The 24,356-nt window shown below is 47.3% G+C and overlaps 1 protein-coding gene across 3 annotated transcripts in view; it reads left to right on the forward strand.

Annotated features, from left to right (window-relative positions):
- The window catches only part of VWA3A (von Willebrand factor A domain containing 3A), a 528,715-nt gene that overhangs the window by 451,695 nt on the left and 52,664 nt on the right, over positions 1–24,356 (forward strand). For all 3 annotated transcript variants that reach the window (XM_078665117.1, XM_078665116.1, XM_078665118.1), the window contains one exon: positions 3,374–3,471. In XM_078665117.1, coding sequence (XP_078521243.1) covers positions 3,374–3,471 — 98 coding nt within the window. The remainder of the gene's footprint in view (positions 1–3,373; positions 3,472–24,356) is intronic.

Genomic DNA, 24,356 nt, shown 5'->3' on the forward strand with positions numbered 1-24,356 from the left:
CAGTTTATGAAAGGCCTGTTTCAAGCTTTCCCTCCAGTGAAGCCTCCTCCACCACTATGGCACCTAAATCTGGTCTTGACCTAGCTCATGCAGCATCCATTCGAACCTATACATAAATCAGGCTTGGAATTCCTCTCTTGGAAGGTGGCTCTTCTTCTAGCTTTGACTTCAGCTAGAAGGGTCAGCGAGTTACAGGCATTCATTATTCAAGAGCCCTTTCTTCAATTCAAGAATGAAACAGTTATACTACGTACCAACCCCAAATTCATCCCAAAGGTACCTTTGGACTTTCACTTAAATAAACCAGTTATACTTAAGTCTTTTTTCCCTCAGCCTACGACTCTTCACTCGTTGGATATTCAACGTTGTCTGAAGTTCTATCTTCAAAGAACTAAGGATTTCAGAAAATAACCTCAGCTCTTTGTGGCTTATAGTGCTCCTCGCAAGGAATTTCCCATTCCAAGCAGGGGATTGCACATTGTATTTCAAGCGCTATCAAATATTGTCATCAAGCAGCGGGGAAGCCCCTTGTAGGTAAGGTCCGTGCTCACTCCACGAGAGCGATCTCTTCTTCTACGGCCCTCTTTGCGGGAGTGCCTATCCGGGACATCGGCAGGGTAGCAACCTGGAAGAGCACTCATAGCGTCCCAAGACATTACTGCTTGGATTCTTTGATGCGCAAAGATGCTGCAGTGGGTCAAGCAGTCCTGAGGAACCTATTTCAATAGCTGTGAGCTTTCCTTTTCATCCCTCCTTCCTTTTTCCTTATGCTTTCTTCGCACATTCTTTTTTGGATTTTAATATGAGTACCTATTTCGGAATGCATACAGATATATGTTATTTACTCTGATTTTGAGATTACTTCTTTAAAAACAAAGGAATCGGTAAAGTCTAAACTGATATTTACTGGATATTTCTTTGTTTGATTTCCTCTTATTAATGCATTGATGGTTTAAGCTGAATTTGTTATACACAAATAAATGTGCTTATGACTGCTAGCTACTCTGATTCAAGCATGGGAATCTATGAAAGTTCCAATTCTGGAGTAAGAAAACAAGTTACTTACCTGTAACTTTCGTTCTCCAGTATTGGAAACTTTCTTAGATTAACATGCGACCCACCCACCCTCCTCCCCTGGGAAAGCTAGACCTTCTGCATTTTATGGTTATACTGTGGCACTACGGCTACAAAAATCTGAGGTTCTCTCAGGAAGGTTCTACAGGCTAATCTGATTGGTTGTTGATTTTATTTGGTCTCTTTTACAAAGAGAGGTTGATATGTTACAGAACTAGGATGGGCCTAGGTCTAGTTTCTCATTTGTAGTGAATTGTACTACTATTTTTATTTATACCGGGGACTCCCATCTCGATGACGGGGAATGATTCAAGCATGGAAATCTATGAAAGTTTCCAATACTGGAGAACTAAAGTTACAGGTAAGTAACTTGCTTCTTGCTGCATAAGAGCGCAGGTGGCACTATGGCTATGCTGTGACCAAACAGTCATGTTAAAGTAAACTCTGAAGTTAACATCAATATTTAGGATGCAACTTGCAGGTTTCCTGTCCCTCTGTTCTTTGGACACATGCATGGGAATGGTATTATACCATATAACTGTGTTTTTCATATCAACTTGTAGCACTATTACATATCAACTATCACTGTTTTGTCAACATACTTGTAGATTTACTATTCTTAAATCCACATTTACTTATCTTGATGATAAATATATATTAGCAAGGTACATAGATAAGGAGCAGCAATAATAAATCTACACTTCCCCAAGTACACTTACTTTAACAATATATTGGTAGTCGATATTCTACAGTCAGTTTTGTTATTGGCCGATATATCAGTGACTTCGATATTCTGACATTCAGCCATGGCTACACAGTAGAAGGTCTGGCTGAGAGTTTGCGCGAATGTGCTTATGTGCTTTTTGTGCTCTTACTGCGAGAGTCCCCACCAGTATTTGGGTGGTATTGTTGAGGGAAAATATGGATGTGGGAAATATTGAGCTGTTGATGAAAGTGGGAAGGCCTTGGTAATGGTGATGGAGAGCAAGCCTTCTAGGAGAATTGTGGGTGTGATGCCTTTGGACAGTTCTCTTGTGAGCTGGTGAGATAGTGACTGAAATTGTCAAGAACTTATCAAGTGGGAAATTATAGAGATGGCACTGATGTAACTTGCCAAATGAAAGATGTAATTAACATGGTAGACACTGGCCACGTGATATGTACCAGTGCCAGTAGGACAGGGGTTTCCATTCTTGTGAATTATACTGGAAATGAGGAACATCCTTAAGGCTGTTGTTCTAAGTATATGGCACATTATGGAGAACTCTGATAGAGGAGGTTATACGTTGTTTGCTGGTTAATATAAGTTCAGAAGGGTACAGAATGGTGTTGAAGAAACATTAACACAAGTGGGAAACTAAATTGACTCAATACTCCAAATTAGCATACAAGATATGCACAGGACGCAGAGGCATACTTGGGAAAACAGAACAATACTTTCTAACCTGTGGGGGAGGAGGGAGACCACAAACTGTCTCTGAGGAAAAGGGATATGGACTGAGTTCTGCCTATTATTGGTGGCCACTAGTGGCCAAGTGAGTGTAGTAACAGCACTTGCTGAGCAATGGGAGTGGGACCATAGGGATAATCCTTGGGCACGGACAATGGTTTGAGTGTCCGGGATTGTACTTTTGAATTCTGAAGGTGAAAGCCATGGTGAGTAAGGCCAAGTTAGCTGAGACATGAATAGCTGTGCACCAAGTAAATTGACCAGGAAGCTGCTGACAATGTACAGGGAAATATAGTGTTTGCCTTTGATGATAGCTAAACATCTGTAATCCAAAATTCAATGCGATGAATATCACTGATAAATATTGATAGCGGACTTAGATCAACAAGGCAAGCAAGCTAAACCGACATGGAGATAATTTACTGTTAAAAAAAGGAATCGAGAAAGGTCATTTTGGTGCTAAGAAGGGTCAGCTTGCTTATTGAAACACAATTCTAAGGAATTTTTACCTGAAGGAACTGCAGATAAGATTCCCATCTTACCCATTACATAATTTAAAGTAGTCCTTTGAACAGCTAGTTCATAGTAATGGTTCATAGTAGTTCATAGCTTGCATTGTGGGGCAGATTTAAACAACCAGGATGGAACAGCTTTTTCAGGCAGGGGATCATCCTGAAAAAACTGCTTTTTTCTGCTCTCCCGTGTATCTCAATGAACACACAGTTATAGCAAATAATGTGCTTTATGTGTAGATGTGTGACTGATCCTCTGAAAATCTTTACATTCTGATTTTATTGATATCAAACTGCAATAAAAATATTATTCTTTGATCTGTTTTTTTTTCTAAAGGATCCCGTTCTTCCTTTGTTTGAAGGCGATGATTTGAAGAAACTTGCAAATGAAATTGGCAAGGCACGACGCGACTTAACACAAGCACAGTCCTTTCGGTGTGTACATTTCTAGAATCTTCATCTTTCTTCTTTAATGATTTTTATAGATGTGTTGACATTTTGCCTTTCAAAGTAGGAAGCAAGAAGAAAAGTCGGACATATTCTGATAGTATGGCACAATTCTTAGCAGATCCACTACTTTTAAAATTACCCAAGTAATCATGCCAGCTACACTTGGTTAACTTTTAATTTGGCTTGCAGGACTATCCAGCATTAACAAGGTTTTGTTGTGTTACTATTTTCTTTATATCACTATTTGTGCAATATTACTGTTTTACTGCATTGTTTAGTATGTGGCAAAAAATCCTATACTATTGCCTTTGCTTTGATATCGCCAAAAACTCCATTGGGTGATACTGACTTATATGATCATTAGGGAAGCTCAAACACAAATCCCATTTTTAAACCTTTTGTTTGCAGCTTAAATTTTATATAAATTGTTTAATACATTCACAAGAAAGTGCATGTAATTTCCAGGCTTCAATTAAGATTGGACGTCAGCTGTAAGTGCTTTTTAGGTGGACAACCAGACTTGAGATGGCAAATGTCTGCATCAGGCCTAGTAAAAATATCATTATGACCCCATACTGTTTAAAAAGAAAATATCAATATCAATAGGAACCCTTGATATTTGTATTTACTTTCAGCTTGCATATAGGAGACCACTTCCTTTGCAAGTTGACTTACATCTACATACTTGGGGCATGATTTTTAGGTTGCAGCAAAAGGAGAATTGTCTGATTGGTCTAGAAATTGCTGTATCCTCCATTGGTAAACTTTACAGATAAGAATCTGACAACAGATATTATACCTCCACCATAGGGATAGTATGATAAATGGTAATGTCACTTCAGAATCTCCAACAGAGGAGGATCTTGCACCGTAAGGTTTTGCACTTTCTGAAAAGATTGAAAGTTTTTCCATTCTTCAGCATGCTTGATTTTCTACTATACATCTTCAGGAAACAGGGTGTTTCTTGATCTCTGCTCCTCTCTTCATAGACATGTTTTCCACATTTTCTTGTCACCTAAACTATAGATGTCTGAGGGTGAAGTGGAGATTTTATTTAAGGTTGGGTTCTATCATAACCCAAGCCTTCTTGATAATCCAGGTCTTTGTCTAATTCATGCAGACCTTCCGCTTGGGAAGCTGTATCAGAGTAACTATCGGAATCGTTGGTGTAAATCTGCTCATCTCCATTACTTGCTTGTTCCCCTTCACTAATGCATGAAGAGGAGTCGTCTAACAGCTGGTTAGGTGACTCTGGCATAATTCTTGTCAATAAGACAAGGAAAACAAAGGCACAATTTACAAAATAGGTTTCTATAGAAAGGGACAGAGTTAAAATAGTAGCTACTGTTGCCAAGAACCCTACCATTGATTAAGTGATCTTCAGCGGAAAAGAAACATTCTTCTTTGTCGATGGTACTGTTTTCAATAGGACCTGCTTCATTGATGAAGTTATTGTCAATGAACAGGGCTTCTTTATTGATGGAGCTGTTGTCGACAGGATAGACTTAGCTGTCAAGAGTGTTGAATTTGTCGATGGACCTACTGCACTGTTGACAGTGTGGTCTTCCTTGATGTGGGAGATTTTGTCATCTATTGTCTAGTCTTCATCAAAATGGTAAATTTCGTCTTCGACCGGATGGTTTTCATCCTAGGCATCACTTTTGTCATTAACATAATGTTCATCGAAAGACAGTTTGTAGTCGGAGTAGTCTTTGCAAGCCATTTTCACAAAGGTTGTTTACCCTTGTCCCTCAATGTTGGGATCGACGATGATAGCAAATTTGTCTTCTACCTTGAGGTGGAAGACAGTTTTGCCTGGGAAGATTGTTTTGCCCTGAGTATCTCAATCTCTGCGCCACCACAGCTAGACGTTTGTCCCTTCAGAGCAAGCACTGAGGGCCTTTAATAGGAGTCATCTGCAACTCTTCACCAGAACCTGTTTCCAGGTTGTTTAAAACAAGCCAGTTCCAATATGTGCATCTTCGCCTTTGAAGGTGTATGTGAAGTCACTCCTGTAACTGAAACCCATGTTGGGGAATCAACATTTAAGGCCCTTAGATGGCAACCCTCTTGGGTGTTTTGAGTTTTAGAATTGAATGTCCACAGATGGAACCGTCTTTTGGGACATGCCTAAATTTGTGATGGGATTAGATACATTTTTTTGTTGTGTTTTCTGTAACACATGTCAAGACCCCACACTGGGCACATCCCTTAAATAAAGAGAGCTTGAAATATCAGCTACGATAACTAGAAAGTCTTGTCATGAAAAAGTATAACAAGGGATAGCCCTCACAGACACAAAAAAGCCTTTGCAATGCAATAGGTCTCGCATTTGCGAGAGTTTGAGCTGTTGGCATTGTAAATGACAATGCCTTTTATTTACGTGTTGGTTTTTAAACCATAAATAAAAGGCATTATCGTTTACAATGCCAATAGCTTAAACTCTTGCAAATGCGAGACCTATTGCATTGCAAATCCGGCACCTGGCACGTCGTTGGAAGAGCATCAGGGGGAGGAGAGAGACAGTTTAAGAAGAACATCCAGAGCATCACCAAGGCCACCAGCTGGCGTACCGCCATGGAGCATCAGGGTAAGTGGAGAGGGACCAAAGTAAATAGTGGGAACTCGTTCTGAAGACAAAGGCATGCACTGCAATGGAGTTGTCCTGAGGACTTACTTTTGCGAACCTATGACTGTTGCACTGTATGGTTTGTATTTGATTTTTTCAAATTAGAACAGTTGCAAAAAAAATATGGCTTTAAGTGCAAGACGTCAGCAGACATTAAACGAGCAATGCAGGTATTAAAACTAATCATCTGACATTAGGAAAGAAAGAATAGGAACTATCTTGAAAAGTGCAAGGCCTTTCAATGGTTTGCTGCACCACAATCAGAAAAAAACACAAGGACATCCTTTATGGTCTGTTGGTGTATCAGAGCCCACTTTAGAGAACAAACAGATGCAGAGTAGCAAGGGATGCTCGCAGAGATGGTTCTCAGTGCATGTTAACTCTACAACAGAACACAGACACTTTCATCTAAACTCTCTATTTAAACCTGAATATCCATCAAACGAACCCATCTCAGGCATTCTGGTAGATACATCTGCCGTGTGGATTCCTCACCTTGTGAATATCCCCCCCTGCGTCAGCAACATTCGGAAATTCTTTTCGTAGCTTTGCGCCGACGTGGACTCGGACGTCAATCCTATGCACCTACGCCCTTTACGCCGGCTCCAACGCCGCATTGGCATTATCCGACTCCGGCGAGGCCTTCGACTCCGAAGCCATCGACGCCCAGATCGATGACTCCGATTCCTTCGACGCCAGTTCCATCAACTTTGATGCCGAACCCTGAGCGACGTCGTGGATCTCTCCCTCGTCCGACATCGAGTTCGACGCCGGCTCTGGCTCCGTCGGAGTCGATTGCGGATCCGACGGCGACGGCGAGTTCGACGCCGGCTCCGGCTCCGTCAGAGTCGATTGCGGATCCGACGGCTTCGAATGTGAAGCAAAGATCTAGGCGTGAAGCCCAGAGATTGATGGAGGAAGAAAGATATCGAGAGGAAAATCTGGAGGAGGGCGAACTACATGAATCTGAGGACCCTTTTGAGGACCTGTCTGTAGCTAGTGGCCTAGAACTGTCACCTGACTGGGACCTTGTTTCAGTTTCTAATGAACCCTCAAAGGATGTGGCACCTTATCATGTGGTGATAAAGAAGGCTGCAAGTTTATTGAACATTGCTCTACCAACTGCAGAATTTAAATCTAATCTGCTCACAGAGGTCCTTCACTCTCCTTCATCAGTGACTGAACCGTTGCTACCTTTTAATGATGCCTTAAAAGATCCAATTTTAGAGATTTGGAAAAATCCTCTATTAGCTCCAGCTGTATCTAGGGCTGTAGCTAGGAGGTATAGGGCAGCTCCTGAAGACCCAGTATTTTTAACCTCTCATCCTCTGCCGGAGAGTTTGGTGGTGCAGGCTGCCTGTTCCAAAAGATCTACGGGTGCATTTCCGCAGGTCCCAGCAGAAAAGGAGTCGAGAAAGCAGGATCAGGCTGCTAAAAAGGTTTTCTCCTCTGCCAGTATGGCTTTGAAGTCCACAAACGCAACCTGCTTGACGGGGCGTTATATCCACGCACTTATGGACACTGTGAAACAGTTGGTGCCCAAGATACCTGAGGAGGATAGAAAAGACTTCCAAGAGGTAATCTCTGATACTCAAGCCGCAGCAAGGCAGGTTATTCAAAGTGGGTTGGACACGGCGGACTCTGTGGCGATGGTCATGGGTTCTTCCGTAGCGACAAGAAGAGGGATGTATGACATTACAACGCATGCTTTTACATCGCATGCCTTTACAGCGCGGTTTTTACAACGCATGCCTTTACAACGCATAGTGCTTTGGGGCGCTGGATAGTGAATTGTTTAATTTACTATTCCAACTCCAGTCCCCGTGGATAGTAGGGAAGGTGTTGGATAGTACATTAAACCTATTCCCTATCCTAGAGCACCCCCCAGCGCAATGCGTTGTAATGGTTTGCGTTAAAAAAGTTGCATCATAAAGGCACTGCGTGGTAAAAGTTGCGTTGTAAAGGATGTTTCCCCAAGAAGAGCTGCATGGCTGAAGTCAAGTGAGTTTTCCACAGATGTCCAGGCGGCATTAATGGATCTTCCATTTGACGGGTCTGGATTGTTTGGAAAAAAAGCAGACGCTGCTTTGGAACGCTTTAAAGACAGCAGAGCGACAGCAAAGTCGTTGGGCCTTCAGACCAGGGGCACTTTTGGAAGACGTTCAAGAGGATTTGGCAGATCTTCTTTTCGAACCTATAAGTCAACCCAGCAGCAGCCACAGCAGCAGCAAAACACATTATACAGAGCTTATAGAGGCAAGCAAAGGCCCAAGCTCGGGCCGTCACGCTTCCTCCTCTTCCTCCTCTTCCCCATCCCAGCCCCCAGCCACCGCAGCAAAGCAGCCCTATATCCGCCATTCCGGTTCATGTGGGTCCAGTGGGGGGTCGGCTTACCCATTTCCTACGAGATTGGGAATTGATTACATCGGATCTTTGGGTTCTCAATCTCGTGGGGAATGGGTATGCTCTTCCCTTTCGGGAATTTCCCCCAAACTATCCTCCTTGCCAAGGTTATTGTTCGGAGGACCACCTGCTTCTCCTGCAGGAGGAAGTCCTGGCACTGTTTCGAAAAGGTGCGATAGAGGTGGTTCCAGAGCAGGAAAGGGGTCAGGGGTGCTACTCCCGGTATTTCCTGATCCCCAAAAAAGATGGCAGGCTTCGGCCAATTCTGGATCTCAGGATCTTGAACCTTTACCTGAAACAGGAAAAGTTCAAGATGCTCACTCTTGCACAGGTTCTTCAAGCGCTGCTAGAAGAAGACTGGATGGTGTCGATCGACTTGCAGGATGCGTATTTCCATATTCCCATCTTGAAGTCACACAGAAAGTATCTCCGTTTTACGGCTGGGTCGCAACACTACCAGTTTGCGGTTCTTCCGTTTGGTCTTACTACTGCGCCTCGAGTCTTCACCAAGGTGATGGCAGTGGTGGCAGCACATCTCAGTTGGTCGGGGATACCTGTATTCCCGTATCTGGATGACTGGCTGATCAAAGCGGAGTCGCGAGAGAAGGTGCTCCATCATCTGCAAGAGACAACTCAGTTGTTGCACAAGTTGGGTTTTTCGATAAATGTACCCAAGTCTCACCTGGTGCCCTCCCAGCGCAACCTGTTCATAGGTGCAGTGCTGGACACTACTGTTTGTCGTGCATTCCCTCCACCTCAAAGGATTCGCGACATTCAGGAAATGATTCCTTTGTTCTTCAATGAAGCGGTCGTTCCAGTCCTGAAGGTTCTTCGCCTGCTCGGTCTGATGGCTTCTTGCATTTTGTTGGTCAACCATGCACGCTGGCACATGAGGGCTCTCCAGTGGTGCCTCCGCAGGCAGTGGTATCAGCACAACGGAGATCTCAGGGAGTCAGTGAGGATCTCCAGAGAAACTGCAGCGGATCTGTCTTGGTGGAGCGTGGAAGGCAATCTGTCGCAAGGAAAGCCTTTTCAACTTCCTCCATCGGTGGCCACGGTAATAATGGATGCATCCACTCTCGGGTGGGGTGCTCATCTGGGGGATCTGGAGGTCAAGGGTCTTTGGTCTCCAGAGGAAAGGTTGCTTCACATCAACCTTCTGGAATTGCGGGCGATACGTTTGGCACTCAAGGCCTTCCTCCCTTCCCTTCGCGGTGTGTCAGTACAAGTCCTGACGGACAACACGACCGCGATGTGGTACATCAACAAGCAGGGAGGAGTGGGGTCGCAGTGTCTCTGCAGAGATGCTCTGCGTCTCTGGTCCTGGGTTCAGGACCATCAGATTTGTCTGATGGCAAATCATCTGGCCGGAGTTCAGAACGTTCGTGCAGACAGTCTCAGTCGGCAGTTCTCTGCCGACCACGAGTGGAGGCTTCATCCGGAGGTAGTTCGTCATGTTTTTCGGACGTGGGGGACTCCTCAGGTGGACCTTTTTGCCACTCAAGCGAATGCTCACTGCCCGTTATTCTGCAGTCTCCAGTATCCGATGCAAGGAGCCTTTGGGACGCGTTTCAGTTGAGTTGGAGCTCGCAACTCCTTTACGCGTTTCCTCCCATACCTTTGATTCCTCGGGTTCTGAGGAAAATTCGCCAAGACCGGGCCCAAGTCATATTGGTCGCCCCGGATTGGCCAAGAAGGGGGTGGTACTCAGACCTTCTCCACTTCTCCTCTCACCCGCCGCTCCGTCTCCCTCACAGGGCAGATCTCCTCTCTCAGATGGAGGGGCAGGTTCTACACCCCCCACCTCCAGACATTGCACCTTCATGCCTGGAGATTGAACGGGGCAACCTGAATTCCTTTTCCCTTCCACCTGACGTTGTGGATGTCATCTTGTTAGCCAGGCGTGACTCCACTAAGTCCATTTATTCTTATAGATGGTCGAAATTTGTCACGTGGTGTGGGGAAAAGTCTATTGACCCTGTGAGAGCCCATTTGTCTGATGTTCTCCAGTTTGCCCTTTCTCTGGCGCAACAGGGGCTTGCTGTTGCCACAGTGAAGGGTTATCTTTCTGCGCTGTCAGCTTTTCTCTGCTTGCCTGACCAGCCATCTCTTTTTAAGTCTCCTGTGGTGTTAAGATTTTTGAAGGGCCTCATAAATAAGTTCCCTCCTTCTCCTTTTATTGTGCCTCAGTGGGACTTAAATCTTGTATTGACCTACTTGATGGGTGCTCCTTTTGAGCCTCTTCACAAATGTCCCATGAGGCTTTTAACCTTTAAAACAGTCTTCCTCGTTGCAATAACCTCGGCAAGGAGGGTAAGTGAGCTTCAAGCTCTTAGTCATAAGCCCCCTTTCTTGACCAATAATGCTGATCGAATGGTTCTCAGGACCAGGGCTGCTTTTCTGCCTAAGGTGGTAACTCCCTTCCATCTGGGGCAGTCCATTACCTTACCTACCTTCTATCCTCCCCCTCACCCTTCTAAGGAGGAAGAGAGACTGCACCGTCTGGACCCTAAGAGGGCGGTGTCCTTTTACTTGGATAGATCCAAGGACTTTCGTGTGGAAGACCAGCTCTTCATTGGGTTTGCTGGCTGCAAGAAAGGAAGAGCTGTCCATAAAAGAACCTTGTCAAGATGGATCGTCTTCTGCATAAAGATCTGCTACTCTTTGGCCGGTAAGGAACCACCAGAGGGTATAAGGGCTCATTCTACAAGGGCTAAGTCTTCGACCTCTGCATTGGCTAGAGGTGTGCCTGTAGAGGATATTTGTAGAGCGGCAACTTGGTCTTCCCTCCACACTTTCGCGAAGCATTACTGCTTGGATTCCGAGGTGAGGAGGGATGGTCACTTTGCACGCTCTGTCCTTCAGGATTTCCTGGTTTAAAAGAGTGGACACCCTCCTCCGGGAGTGGGGACTGCTGTGGGACTCTATTCACAAGGTGAGGAATCCACACGGCAGATGTATCTATCAGAAGAACAAGTTACTTACCTTCGGTAACGCTTTTTCTGGTAGATACTATATCTGCCTGTGGATTCCTCACTGACCCACCCGCCTCCCCGTTGTCCACTCTTCTATACCTGAGTTTCTGTAATATATGTATTTTATTGTCAAGGAGATGTTTCAACTGCTTTCCTGCATTTGCTTTACACTGTGTGTTTTGCCTTGACTATTGTGTACTGTGTATACTATGTATATATCTACTGTCATTGGTCCGTCCGTGTGCCTCGATGGCACGTAAAAAAGGGCGGAACTGATGTCATCACGCCGACGTGGGCCTATTATAGGCGTCGGTGACGTCAGCGGAGTCGCGAGCGATGCCATGCCTCTATGACGTCCGAGTCCACGTCGGCGCGAGGCTACAAAAGAATTTCCGAATGTTGCTGACGCAAGGGGATATTCACAAGGTGAGGAATCCACAGGCAGATATAGTATCTACCAGAAAAAGCGTTACCGAAGGTAAGTAACTTGTTCTTCTGGTAGATACAATATCTGCCTGTGGATTCCTCACTGACCCACCCGCCTCCCCGTTGTCCACTCTTCTATGCAAGTGTTTCTATTATGTATTTATTTTATTGTCAAATGTTTTTTTGCATTTGCCTCACACTGTGTGTGTTACCTTGATATTTGTACTGCCTATACTGTGTATATGTCTACTGTCATTGGTCCGTCCGTGTGCCTCGAAGGCACGGAAAAAAGGGCGGAACTGATGTCATCACGCCGGCGTGGGCCTATTATAGGTGTCGGTTACGTCAGCGGAGTCGCGAGCGATGCCATGCCTCTATGACGTCCGAGTCCACGTCGGCGCGAAGCTACGAAAATAATTTCCGAATGTTGCTGACGCAGGGGGGGATATTCACAAGGTGAGGAATCCACAGGCAGATATTGTATCTACCAGAAAAAGCGTTACCGAAGGTAAGTAACTTGTTCATCTGAATGTTACTGTCCTTCATAAAGATATTGTTGTCCCCTGAGCCTTGTGACAACGTCATGGAAAAGAGAACTGGAGAAATGGAAAAGAGGCTGTCTCACAAGTGGCAACCAGCCTACAACAACATAATCAACGTCAGTCAAATACATATGTCTACAACCAGTTGCGAAGAGCATTTTCAGCTAATAAGCCCTCCTGCAGCAAAAACTGGAATATTCAATTGATACAAGTGCTTGCAATCCACAGTGAGAAATTTGTTTTCTAAAAATAAGAAAAGAGGCACAACGGGAATCAGAAGTTGGCAAAGTTAATTACACTCTTTCACACGCTCAAATTCCTCAATTGATAGTTCTGTAGAAAGATAAAAATACATTCTTACAAAAAGCCACATTATGCGAGGCAACCTACGAGCAAATGTTGTTTCGAAATACGTAAATAAAAAGCAAATCGAGAGTGAAACTATTTCAAGTCGTACAAACAGTTCTGTGACAATTAAAGGAACAAGTGGTGCGCACAAGGACTAAATGGTTATTACACGACCCCCCGCCTTTAAAATGCGCTTAAAGGAAGGCATCTCAGGTGGACAGAGGTAGCACGTCGGAGAGCACTCATGGGAAAACCCTTGAAGACTGAGCTAGACAAGCAGTGCTGTGAGAAGTTGGCCTGATGTGCAGTGCTCACTATTCTAGTGATCACTATATATCAGTCCAAACAACCCTTATTGATGATTGGTTGTAAGTCAACCTTATAGACCAGCTATCCTAGTAGCATGGATACGAGCAGTCTAAGGCTAAGACTCTAGAGGGCGTGTTAAGCCAGCTGTTTTACCATCACATTACCCCTTGAACACCCAGTGAAAGGACACCACACAAGTTGTTATGAAAATAAACAGTGTATTTATTTATAACAAGACTACCCTGGCTCTTTATGAGACAGGGAGCTAAGCACACAACAAAACTCTTATAAAAATACTTCAAGTCGCACAATTTACACAAATGCCCGAGGGGCACGAAAAACCATATACTACAAAAGTGGAATGCGAATTACTAGCAGGTAAGTAACGATTCTCAGAGGCTTTAGGAACGCTAGGCCTACTATACTGAACACTCAGGTTAGGAGCAGGAGGCCTAGGGACACCACGTGCAGAGTGGGAACTCTCACGCGTAAGGCGGGAAAAAGCCTATGGAAGCTAGTATTCACAAAGTTAGTGTTCTCGGGCGAACCCGACTAGGTAGGTCAAAAACGAAAGTGGATCTGAACCCTTGGATAGTGAGGCTATGCTGGGGCACCGAAATGCCGAAGTTACCTAGCCCAGGGGCTGCAGCTGCATAGGTCTGAAAAGACGTCTGGATTCTTCGTTGACGAACCAGGAGCCTGATGGAAAGGAGTTGCTGGCAGGCGACCAGTGAAGATTGTTCGAGTGATCCAAGCCTGGATCGAAGATGGATGACACCTGAAAGCAGAGGGGACCAAGTTCGTGACTACTAGCCAGTAGTCAGGTGGCACCAGGAGGGCACCGGATGGTAGTCACCTCGACTAGGTGAGTGGGTGACGCTGTGCTCTGCAGTCTCACGGACCAGGAGGCGTTGTCGGCGACCAGGATGGAGGTACGAGCTGTCCCACGATGGATGATGCTGTCGACGTCGCTGGACCCAGGATTGGGGCAACAAGTCTTGGCAAATTCAAGCCCACGCGGTGGACCTAAAATGGCGTCTGGAGTGGACCAGGAGGGTCCGGGGTGCTCCTCTTTTGGAAGGGAGCAAGGGCCAGTCTGGAGCAACCAGACCGGCAGCAGTGATGTCGTCGGGCGTCGTTAAGAAGGCTACAAGCCAACGGGCTAGTAGCCAAACAACGCGGTGAGCAGCCGAAAGCAGAAGGGCCCCACGCAGATCGTGGAGATGCTGGGAGGCTGAACTTCGGTGCTGGAGCTGCTCAGGGTCGGGGCTTCTCGGACCCCAAAGCACTCACCAGAGGATCCCTCGGCGGTCGTGCTGGAAAGAAGTCGTGCAGTCTTGAAGATGGCCGGTCCCTCGAGGTCTCGTCGCACCCACGGTTCTCAGCTTTGCTGTAGAGGTGGGTAGAGGTCAGAGGTGCCAGGGAAGCCGGTTCTCGTCGAGCTGGGCAGTCGGATTCCGGAGGAAGGACTTGCAGCAGACCGCAGTGTTCTTAAGATGGTGCCTGCGGATGCAGGGTGACTACTCCTTAGTCACAAGGGAGAATCTTGAAGAAGAAATCTTGATGTCCTTTCGTAGAAAGTCGTGTCTTGATTCCAAAGATGATCTAATTTGGAAGGGGGCCTGCTCCTACCTTTATCTGGGAAAAGGGAGCTGGCACGCGACTAAGTCCTGCCCTATGGGTGGGACCAGGAGGGGGGTGGTTACACCCCCTTCCTTGGCGGGCTTTTCCCCAGCTCAGGGTCTGGAGTGTCCCTGGAACTGGTTCAGGCCGGCCTATGCACAGTGAGCACCGGGGTGCCACTTGCAGTCACCTTCCTCTGTAGCCCTGCCTACCTAGAATACACAAAACCCTGTCTGGGACGGTGCTGGCACCGCCCCTGGCAGGAAACCCTTTGTCCTTGCCTCCTGCTCTGGGAGGACTCCCAGCAGCAGGAGGGCAGACTTGTGTCTCGGTGGCAGCATCCATTTTGTGGATGCTAAGGCTCTGTCTGACTTTAACCGGGGTTACAGGTTACATCCATGTCGTGTCCCTCTAGAAGGGTGGAATGCTAACCCCGTCGCCAGAATTGGCGAGGGGTTAGTATTCCAATTCGTATGACACCTTACTCGACATGTTTTGATAAAGCGACACCAGAGTTGGCATATAACCGCGAGGATTATAATGCACTTAAGAGTATATGGTATGCGATATCATGGAAACGGCTAAGGGATGGATCCCGAAAGCCGCAGACAGGCTCAGCTCATGCCAGAGCACTATCTCACACGATTCCAAGCACTCTGCCTTCAGGATTGTTAAGGCCTGCCATAGGAGTGACTGATAGGAGATCTGTGTGTCCATTTTAGGGTTAGATATAGGTATACTATATCTAAAGCAAAGGGTGAGTACACCACCTTGCCCCAGCTGTCGTGCAGCCAGTTGTGTCAGTTTAGTTAGTCAGTCCAGGGGTGGCACAATACATGCTTCAGCCCCTGGGAGACTTCTGGGTGCACCTCAGCCCTGGGTACAGGGACTTAGAGAGGGCCCAGTGCCAATTCAGTACCTGAGTACAATTTGGATAGAGAGAACAGCTAGGCTGTGGGTCTGATTAGCAGGCCCACAGCCAGGGAAAGTCGTAAACCAGTGCAGCAAAAAGCAAAAATCTGGGTGATCATAGGATTGCAGACCCTACTCTCCTACATGACCCCCCCCCAAACTGTGGGACAATAAACTAACCTTGACCAGGTGAGTCTTCTTGCTCTAAGTGGAAATACCTGGAGAGCCCATCAGCATTGCTGTGATCAGTACCAGGTCTATGCTCCACTGTAAAATCCATCCCCTGTAGGGAAATGGACCACCTAAGCAGTTTGGGGTTTTCACCCTTCATCTGATTTAGCCACAAGAGGGGCTTGTGGTCGGTCTGAATGGTGAAGTGAGTACCAAACAAGTAGGCCCTCAGCTTCTTCAGGGCCCAAACCACAGCAAAGGCCTCCCTCTCAATAGCTGACCAATTTTTCTCTCTGGGGGTCAGCCTCCTGCTAATGAAAGCAATAGGCTGGTCATTACCATCAAAATTCAGCTGAGACAGAACAGCTCCCACACCCAACTCAGAAGCATCTGTTTGGACAATGAATGGCTTGGAGTAATCTCGACTCTTAAGGATAGGTGCTGTGCACATGGCCTGCTTTACGTCATTGAATGCTTTCTGACAGCTTGCTGTCCACTGAACTTTCTTTGGCATCTTCTTGCTTGTCAGGTCATTAAGAGGGGTCACTATGGACCCATAATTTCTGACAAACTTCCTATAGTACCCAGTCAGGCCCAAGAAAGCTCGAACCTGAGTCTGGGTGATTGGAGGAGTCCAGTCCTTGATGGCCTGTATCTTACTCTCCAGTGGCTGAACCTGGCCTCCACCTACAAGGTGGCCCAGGTATACAACCTGTGTCTGCCCTATCTGGCACTTAGTGGCCTTGATAGTGAGGCCTGCCTTTTGCAGGGCCTCTAACACTTTCCTCAGGTGGACCAGGTGATCCTCCCAGGTGGAGCTAAAGACAGCAATATCGTCAAGATATGCTGCACAGAAGTCATCCAGCCCAGTGAGGACTTGATTCACCAACCTTTGGAAGGTGGCAGGGGCATTCTTCGACCCAAAGGGCATTACCACAAACTGATAATGACCACCAGGGGTAGAAAATGCTGTCTTGGGCCTGGCTTCCTCAGCTAACCTGATTTGCCAATACCCAGCTGTCAGGTCAAATGTGCTTAAGTAGTTGGCAGAAGCCAATCTATCTATAAGTTCATCTGCCCTTGGTATTGGGTGGGCATCAGTCTTAGTGACTGCATTGAGGCCTCTGTAGTCTACGCAAAACCTCATCTCTCTCTTACCACCCTGGTTGTGAGGCTTTGGCACTAGAACTACTGGGCTAGCCCAAGGGCTATCTGAGGGCTCAATGACTCCCAACTCCAACATTTTCTGCACTTCTGTTTTGATGCAGTCTCTGACATGATCAGGCTGTCTGTAGATTTTACTCTTGACAGGCAGACTGTCTCCAGTGTCAACCTCATGGGTACACCAATCAGTTTGGCTGGGTGTCAGAGAGAACATATGTCTGAAGGATTGCAGAACTTGCCTGCAATCCTGTTGCTGATGTTCAGAGAGGCTGCCACAAAAGACAACACCATCTACTGATCCATCATCAGGATTCTGAGTGAGCAGGTCTGGGAGAGGGTCACTCTCTTCCTCCTGTCCCTCATCTGTGGCCATGAGCAAGCTCATGTCCTTCCTGTCAACATATGCCTTGAGCCTGTTTACATGGAGCACTCTGAGAGGGCTCCTGGGAGTTCCAAGGTCCACCAGGTAGGTGACCTCTCCCTTTTGCTCAATGATGGTGTGGGGCCCAGACCATTTGTTTTTGAGGGCTGCTGGTGCGACTGGCTCCAGTACCCACACCTTCTGCCCAGGCTGGTATACAGTCAGGACAGCCTTCTGGTCATGCCAAGCTTTTTGGAGTTCTTGGCTGGCCTCTAGGTTTTTGGATGCCTTCTCCATGTATTCAGCCATCCTGGAGCGGAGACCAAGTACATAGTCCACTATGTTGGTTGCAGGCTTTTTGAGAGGTCTCTCCCATCCTTCCTTCACCAAACACAGGGGTCCTCTTACAGGATGCCCATACAGAAGCTCAAAGGGGCTGTAGCCAACCCCCTTCTGTGGGACCTCTCTGTAAGCAAACAAGAGGCAGGGGATCAGGACATCCCATTTTCTCCTAAGAGTTTCAGGTAGTCCATGAATCATCCCTTTGAGGGTCCTGTTGAATCTCTCAACAAGCCCATTGCACTGTGGGTGGTAGGGTGTGGTGAACTTGTAGTTCACACCACACTCCTTCCACATTGCAGTCAGATATCCTGACATGAAGTTTGTACCTCTGTCAGAAACAACCTCCTTAGGGAAGCCCACTCTGGAGAACACTCCAACTAGGGCCCTTGCCACTACAGGTGCTGTAGTGGTCCTAAGTGGAATAGCTTCAGGATACCTGGTGGCATGGTCCACCACCACCAGTATAAACTTGTGCCCTGATGCTGTCTGGGGTTCCATTGGACCAACAATGTCAATCCCCACTCTTTCAAAGGGAACCCCCACCACAGGTAGTGGTATGAGGGGGGCCTTTGTGGTGCCACCTGACTTACCACTGGCTTGGCAAGTGACACAGGAGCGACAAAACTCCTTGGTATTCTCATTCATGTGGGGCCAGTGAAAGTGTGAGACAAGCCTGTCCCACGTCTTTGTCTGACCTAAATGACCTGCAAGGGGAATCTCATGGGCCAAGGTGAGAAGGAAACCTCTCAGAGACAAGGGGATGACCAGCCTCCTGGTTGCACCAGGCTTGGGGTCTCTTGACTCAGAGTACAGGAGTCCATCTTCCCAGTATACCCTGTGGGCACCTGTGGCATTCCCTGCAGCCTCAGCAGCAGCCTGCTGTCTGAGGGGTTCAAGGGAAGGGCAGTCTAACTGTGCCTTCCCCAGGTCTTCTCTGGAGGGTCCCCCTGAGCCCAGAAACTCAACTTGATCAAGTTCAAGCTCTTTAGGCTCAGTTTCCCTCAGCTCTCTCAGATCAGCCTCCTCAGAGACTTGATCCTCAACCTGGGGCAAGGGGGAAGGCAAAGCCTTACCCTTACTGCTCTTCTTCTTGGAAGGTGTCTGGTCCTTTCTTCCAGGATCCAGCACCTGTTCAGTGGGGCATCTTCTGGCCTGTGACCTAGTCACAGCAAGCACATGTGCTGGCAAGCCTAACATTTCCATGTGAGTCCTCTGCTCCACTTCTGACCATAGTGATGACTCCAAATCATTGCCCAACAAACAATCAACTGGGAGGTCTGAACTGACTACAACTTTCTTTTGACCACTTACCCCTCCCCAGGAGAAAGCAACAATCGCCATACTATGACTGGTAGTGACGTTGCTGGCATTGGTCACCAGGAAATCTGTACCTGGCATGATCTGTCCAGGGTCCACAAAGTTAGGTGTCACCATGGTGACACTGGCACAAGTGTCCCTATAGGCCTGAGCCATTTTGCCATTTATTAAAGGTGTCTGCCTGTATTTGCCCAAAGTATTGGGAATTACATCAGGGGACATATCCATATCCCCTGTACAGACAAGGACAGCCTGAGTGAGTGTGCCAACTAAGTTGTCAGACTCCTCAGTTCCCAAGGTTAACCCAACTAATCCCTTGGGAGGTGCACTACCACTACTGACTGTACTAGGGGGTGCAGTTGCCTTAGGGGCTGTAGTGGTAGAGGTTTGCCCTCCTCTTTTGGTGCACTCACTAAACCAGTGAGACTTACTTTTACAGTACTGGCACCACCTTTTTGACTGGCCTTCTTGAGTCTTCTTCTTCTGGGAAGCCTGACCCCCACCCTCTTTGGTTTGTTGGGGACCTGGTGAAGACTTCTGGTCATTTTGTTCACTCTTAGCATTACCCTTCTGGTCTGCTTTCTTCTGACCACCCTGGTTCTGGTTCTGGTTCTGCTTGATCCTTGTTCTGACCCATTTGTCTGCCTTCTTTCCCAATTCTTGGGGAGAGGTCAGATATGAATCAACAAGGTGCTGGTGCAACAACTGGTTCTGACAATTATTTAAAATTTGTTCTCTCATCATCAGATTATACAATCCTGTGTAATCAGTAACTTTGCTACCCAGCAACCAGCCCTCCAAAGCCTTAGTGGCACTATCCACAAAGTCAGACCAGTCCTGAGACTGAGTTTTCTGGGTGTCTCTGAACAGCAACCTGTACTGCTCAGTGGTTACACCAAACCCATCAACCAGTGTATTTTTCAGGACCTGGTAATCATTAGCATCCTCCACTCTTGTAGTGAGGAGCTTGTCTCTACCTTTACCATCAAAGGAGAGCCACAGTATAGCTGCCCACTGACTTTGGGGAATGCCCTGCACAGTGCAGGCCCTCTCCAAAGCAGCCATCCATTTCTGGATGTCATCCCCTTGCTTAAAGGGGGACACTATTTTTGTCAGGTGTTTAGTGTCTAAACCCTTCTCTCTATCTCTTGGGAGATTGCTGCCACCAGTGGGAGCTAACCCACTCATCTGCTGCTCTCTTGCAAAGGCAAGCTTCTCTTTGGCCAGGGCAAGTTCTTCCCTTTCAATCCTCAGAGTAGCCTGCCTCATCCTAGCTTCATGCTCCCTTCTCTGAGGGGAAGTCAATCTCCTCTGGGGAGAGTTCCTTCTCCTCTGGGAAGAGGCATTAGAGTGCAGAGATCTATTGGAGTCCCTAGAAAGAGATCTATCTCTCCTAACTCCAAGGTTAGGCCTACTTAGGGTCAGTACTGGGGGTCCCCCAGATCCTAGCCCAAGCAAGTCTATGTTGGCCCTAGTTAGCCTTCTGACTACCTCAAGACCTTTGTCTACCTCATCCCCAGAGAGCTCCTCAGGGTCCTCCTCCTCAGCTGAATTTACAGTGTTGTGGAGGTCTGGATCCCCAAGGTGCCCTTCTAAGGCTGGCATATTCCCATCTCCCTGAGATGCTTTCCTAGCATCATAAGTCTCTAAGAGACCCAACAGAAAGGGAGTGGTGGGGTTAGACCCCTGTTTCAATTTCCTGGAGGTACACAAGTGTCTCAACTCCTGGAAATTGAGAGCTGCATATCTTGAGTTGACCTGTGGAGGGTCAATAACCACAAGGGGAGTCTCTGAAGACTCTCCATGGGTAGACATGCTTTTCTAGTGAGGTGTAAGTGGTGCACTTACCTACACTATATGTTTACCTACTGATCCCTTGCTAGAGTTGTAGTTTAGGGTGTGCTAGGCCCTAGGAGCTACAACAGCTGCTTCAGTAGAACTCAGAGTATTCTAAGCTAAGTTATATGTACCTTTAGTACTTATGAGATCTTTCACAAGATATTCTTAGGATATGTGTGGTAAAACAACAGCAAGCTCAAATCCCAACCGCTGCTCACCAATGTGAGAAGTTGGCCTGATGTGCAGTGCTCACTATTCTAGTGATCACTATATATCAGTCCAAACAACCCTTATTGATGATTGGTTGTAAGTCAACCTTATAGACCAGCTATCCTAGTAGAATGGATACGAGCAGTCTAAGGCTAAGACTCTAGAGGGCGTGTTAAGCCAGCTGTTTTACCATCACATTACCCCTTGAACACCCAGTGAAAGGACACCACACAAGTTGTTATGAAAATAAACAGTGTATTTATTTATAACAAGACTACCCTGGCTCTTTATGAGACAGGGAGCTAAGCACACAACAAAACTCTTATAAAAATACTTCAAGTCGCACAATTTACACAAATGCCCGAGGGGCACGAAAAACCATATACTACAAAAGTGGAATGCGAATTACTAGCAGGTAAGTAACGATTCTCGGAGGCTTTAGGAACGCTAGGCCTACTATACTGAACACTCAGGTTAGGAGCAGGAGGCCTAGGGACACCACGTGCAGAGTGGGAACTCTCACGCGTAAGGCGGGAAAAAGCCTATGGAAGCTAGTATTCACAAAGTTAGTGTTCTCGGGCGAACCCGACTAGGTAGGTCAAAAACGAAAGTGGATCTGGACCCTTGGATAGTGAGGCTATGCTGGGGCACCGAAATGCCGAAATTACCTAGCCCAGGGGCTGCAGCTGCATAGGTCTGAAAAGACGTCGGGATTCTTCGTTGACGAACCAGGAGCCTGATGGAAAGGAGTTGCTGGCAGGCGACCAGTGAAGATTGTTCGAGTGATCCAAGCCTGGATCGAAGATGGATGACACCTGAAAGCAGAGGGGACCAAGTTCGTGACTACTAGCCAGTAGTCAGGTGGCACCAGGAGGGCACCGGATGGTAGTCACCTCGACTAGGTGAGTGGGTGACGCTGTGCTCTGCAGTCTCACGGACCAGGAGGCGTTGTCGGCGACCAGGATGGAGGTACGAGCTGTCCCACGATGGATGATGCTGTCGACGTCGCTGGACCCAGGATTGGGGCAACAAGTCTTGGCAAATTCAAGCCCACGCGGTGGACCTAAAATGGCGTCTGGAGTGGACCAGGAGGGTCCGGGGTGCTCCTCTTTTGGAAGGGAGCAAGGGCCAGTCTGGAGCAACCAGACCGGCAGCAGTGATGTCGTCGGGCGTCGTTAAGAAGGCTACAAGCCAACGGGCTAGTAGCCAAACAACGCGGTGAGCAGCCGAAAGCAGAAGGGCCCCGCGCAGATCGTGGAGATGCTGGGAGGCTGAACTTCGGTGCTGGAGCTGCTCAGGGTCGGGGCTTCTCGGACCCCAAAGCACTCACCAGAGGATCCCTCGGCGGTCGTGCTGGAAAGAAGTCGTGCAGTCTTGAAGATCGCCGGTCCCTCGAGGTCTCGTCGCACCCACGGTTCTCAGCTTTGCTGTAGAGGTGGGTAGAGGTCAGAGGTGCCAGGGAAGCCGGTTCTCGTCGAGCTGGGCAGTCGGATTCCGGAGGAAGGACTTGCAGCAGACCGCAGTGTTCTTAAGATGGTGCCTGCGGATGCAGGGTGACTACTCCTTAGTCACAAGGGAGAATCTTGAAGAAGAAATCTTGATGTCCTTTCGTAGAAAGTCGTGTCTTGATTCCAAAGATGATCTAATTTGGAAGGGGGCCTGCTCCTACCTTTATCTGGGAAAAGGGGGCTGGCACGCGACTAAGTCCTGCCCTATGGGTGGGACCAGGAGGGGGGCGGTTACACCCCCTTCCTTGGCGGGCTTTTCCCCAGGTCAGGGTCTGGAGTGTCCCTGGAACTGGTTCAGGCCGGCCTATGCACAGTGAGCACCGGGGTGCCACTTGCAGTCACCTTCCTCTGTAGCCCTGCCTACCTAGAATACACAAAACCCTGTCTGGGACGGTGCTGGCACCGCCCCTGGCAGGAAACCTTTTGTCCTTGCCTCCTGCTCTGGGAGGACTCCCAGCAGCAGGAGGGCAGACTTGTGTCTCGGTGGCAGCATCCATTTTGTGGATGCTAAGGCTCTGTCTGACTTTAACCGGGGTTACAGGTTACATCCATGTCGTGTCCCTCTAGAAGGGTGGAATGCTAACCCCGTCGCCAGAATTGGCGAGGGGTTAGTATTCCAATTCGTATGACACCTTACTCGACATGTTTTGATAAAGCGATACCAGAGTTGGCATATAACCGCGAGGATTATAATGCACTTAAGAGTATATGGTATGCGATATCATGGAAACGGCTAAGGGATGGATCCCGAAAGCCGCAGACAGGCTCAGCTCATGCCAGAGCACTATCTCACACGATTCCAAGCACTCTGCCTTCAGGATTGTTAAGGCCTGCCATAGGAGTGACTGATAGGAGATCTGTGTGTCCATTTTAGGGTTAGATATAGGTATACTATATCTAAAGCATAGGGTGAGTACACCACCTTGCCCCAGCTGTTGTGCAGCCAGTTGTGTCAGTTTAGTTAGTCAGTCCAGGGGTGGCACAATACATGCTTCAGCCCCTGGGAGACTTCTGGGTGCACCTCAGCCCTGGGTACAGGGACTTAGAGAGGGCCCAGTGCCAATTCAGTACCTGAGTACAATTTGGATAGAGAGAACAGCTAGGCTGTGGGTCTGATTAGCAGGCCCACAGCCAGGGAAAGTCGTAAACCAGTGCAGCAAAAAGCAAAAATCTGGGTGATCATAGGATTGCAGACCCTACTCTCCTACAAGTGCCAAGAAGGAAAACCAAAAAGGAACTTCATAGACACCTAAAAAAATTATGGGAATCTTTACACTCTCTTGCGCTTCCATGGAAGAAGCGGAAACAACACAGACACGTATGCCCCAGTTAGGGTCGTTAGCAAAACCACTGAAAACTACGTACGCATGCACTATTTACAGAAACCTTCAGAAGATCTCACTGCTACAAAGCAACGGTTTCCAAACCTTTAACAGCCAACACCCACCCGGTATGATAACAAGCTGCTTGTGAAGCCTTGAACCTTGCACACATTACAATCTCTTCTGAACAAAGATTACATTCACAAGACCTGGCTTTTCACTCAATGACACGGAAGCCAGTATACTACAAAATGCCAGCACAATCTACATAGGAAAATAGCTTACGGCATTAATGTTTAAAGATGTGTTGTCCGTCTTTCCAAAAATCAACCAGAAAGTAAAGAACGGTTGGAGGACCCTAATTGTGCTTGGAACACTGCTTTGTTCTTATCTAACCAATTTTGAGGTTTCTGTTGGGATGAGAACACACTGCAGCTCTAAGTATGCAAAAGGCTATCAGACAGTCAAC

Source organism: Lissotriton helveticus, chromosome 10, assembly GCF_964261635.1.
Source record: "Lissotriton helveticus chromosome 10, aLisHel1.1, whole genome shotgun sequence".
Classification (NCBI taxonomy): Eukaryota; Metazoa; Chordata; class Amphibia; order Caudata; family Salamandridae; genus Lissotriton; species Lissotriton helveticus.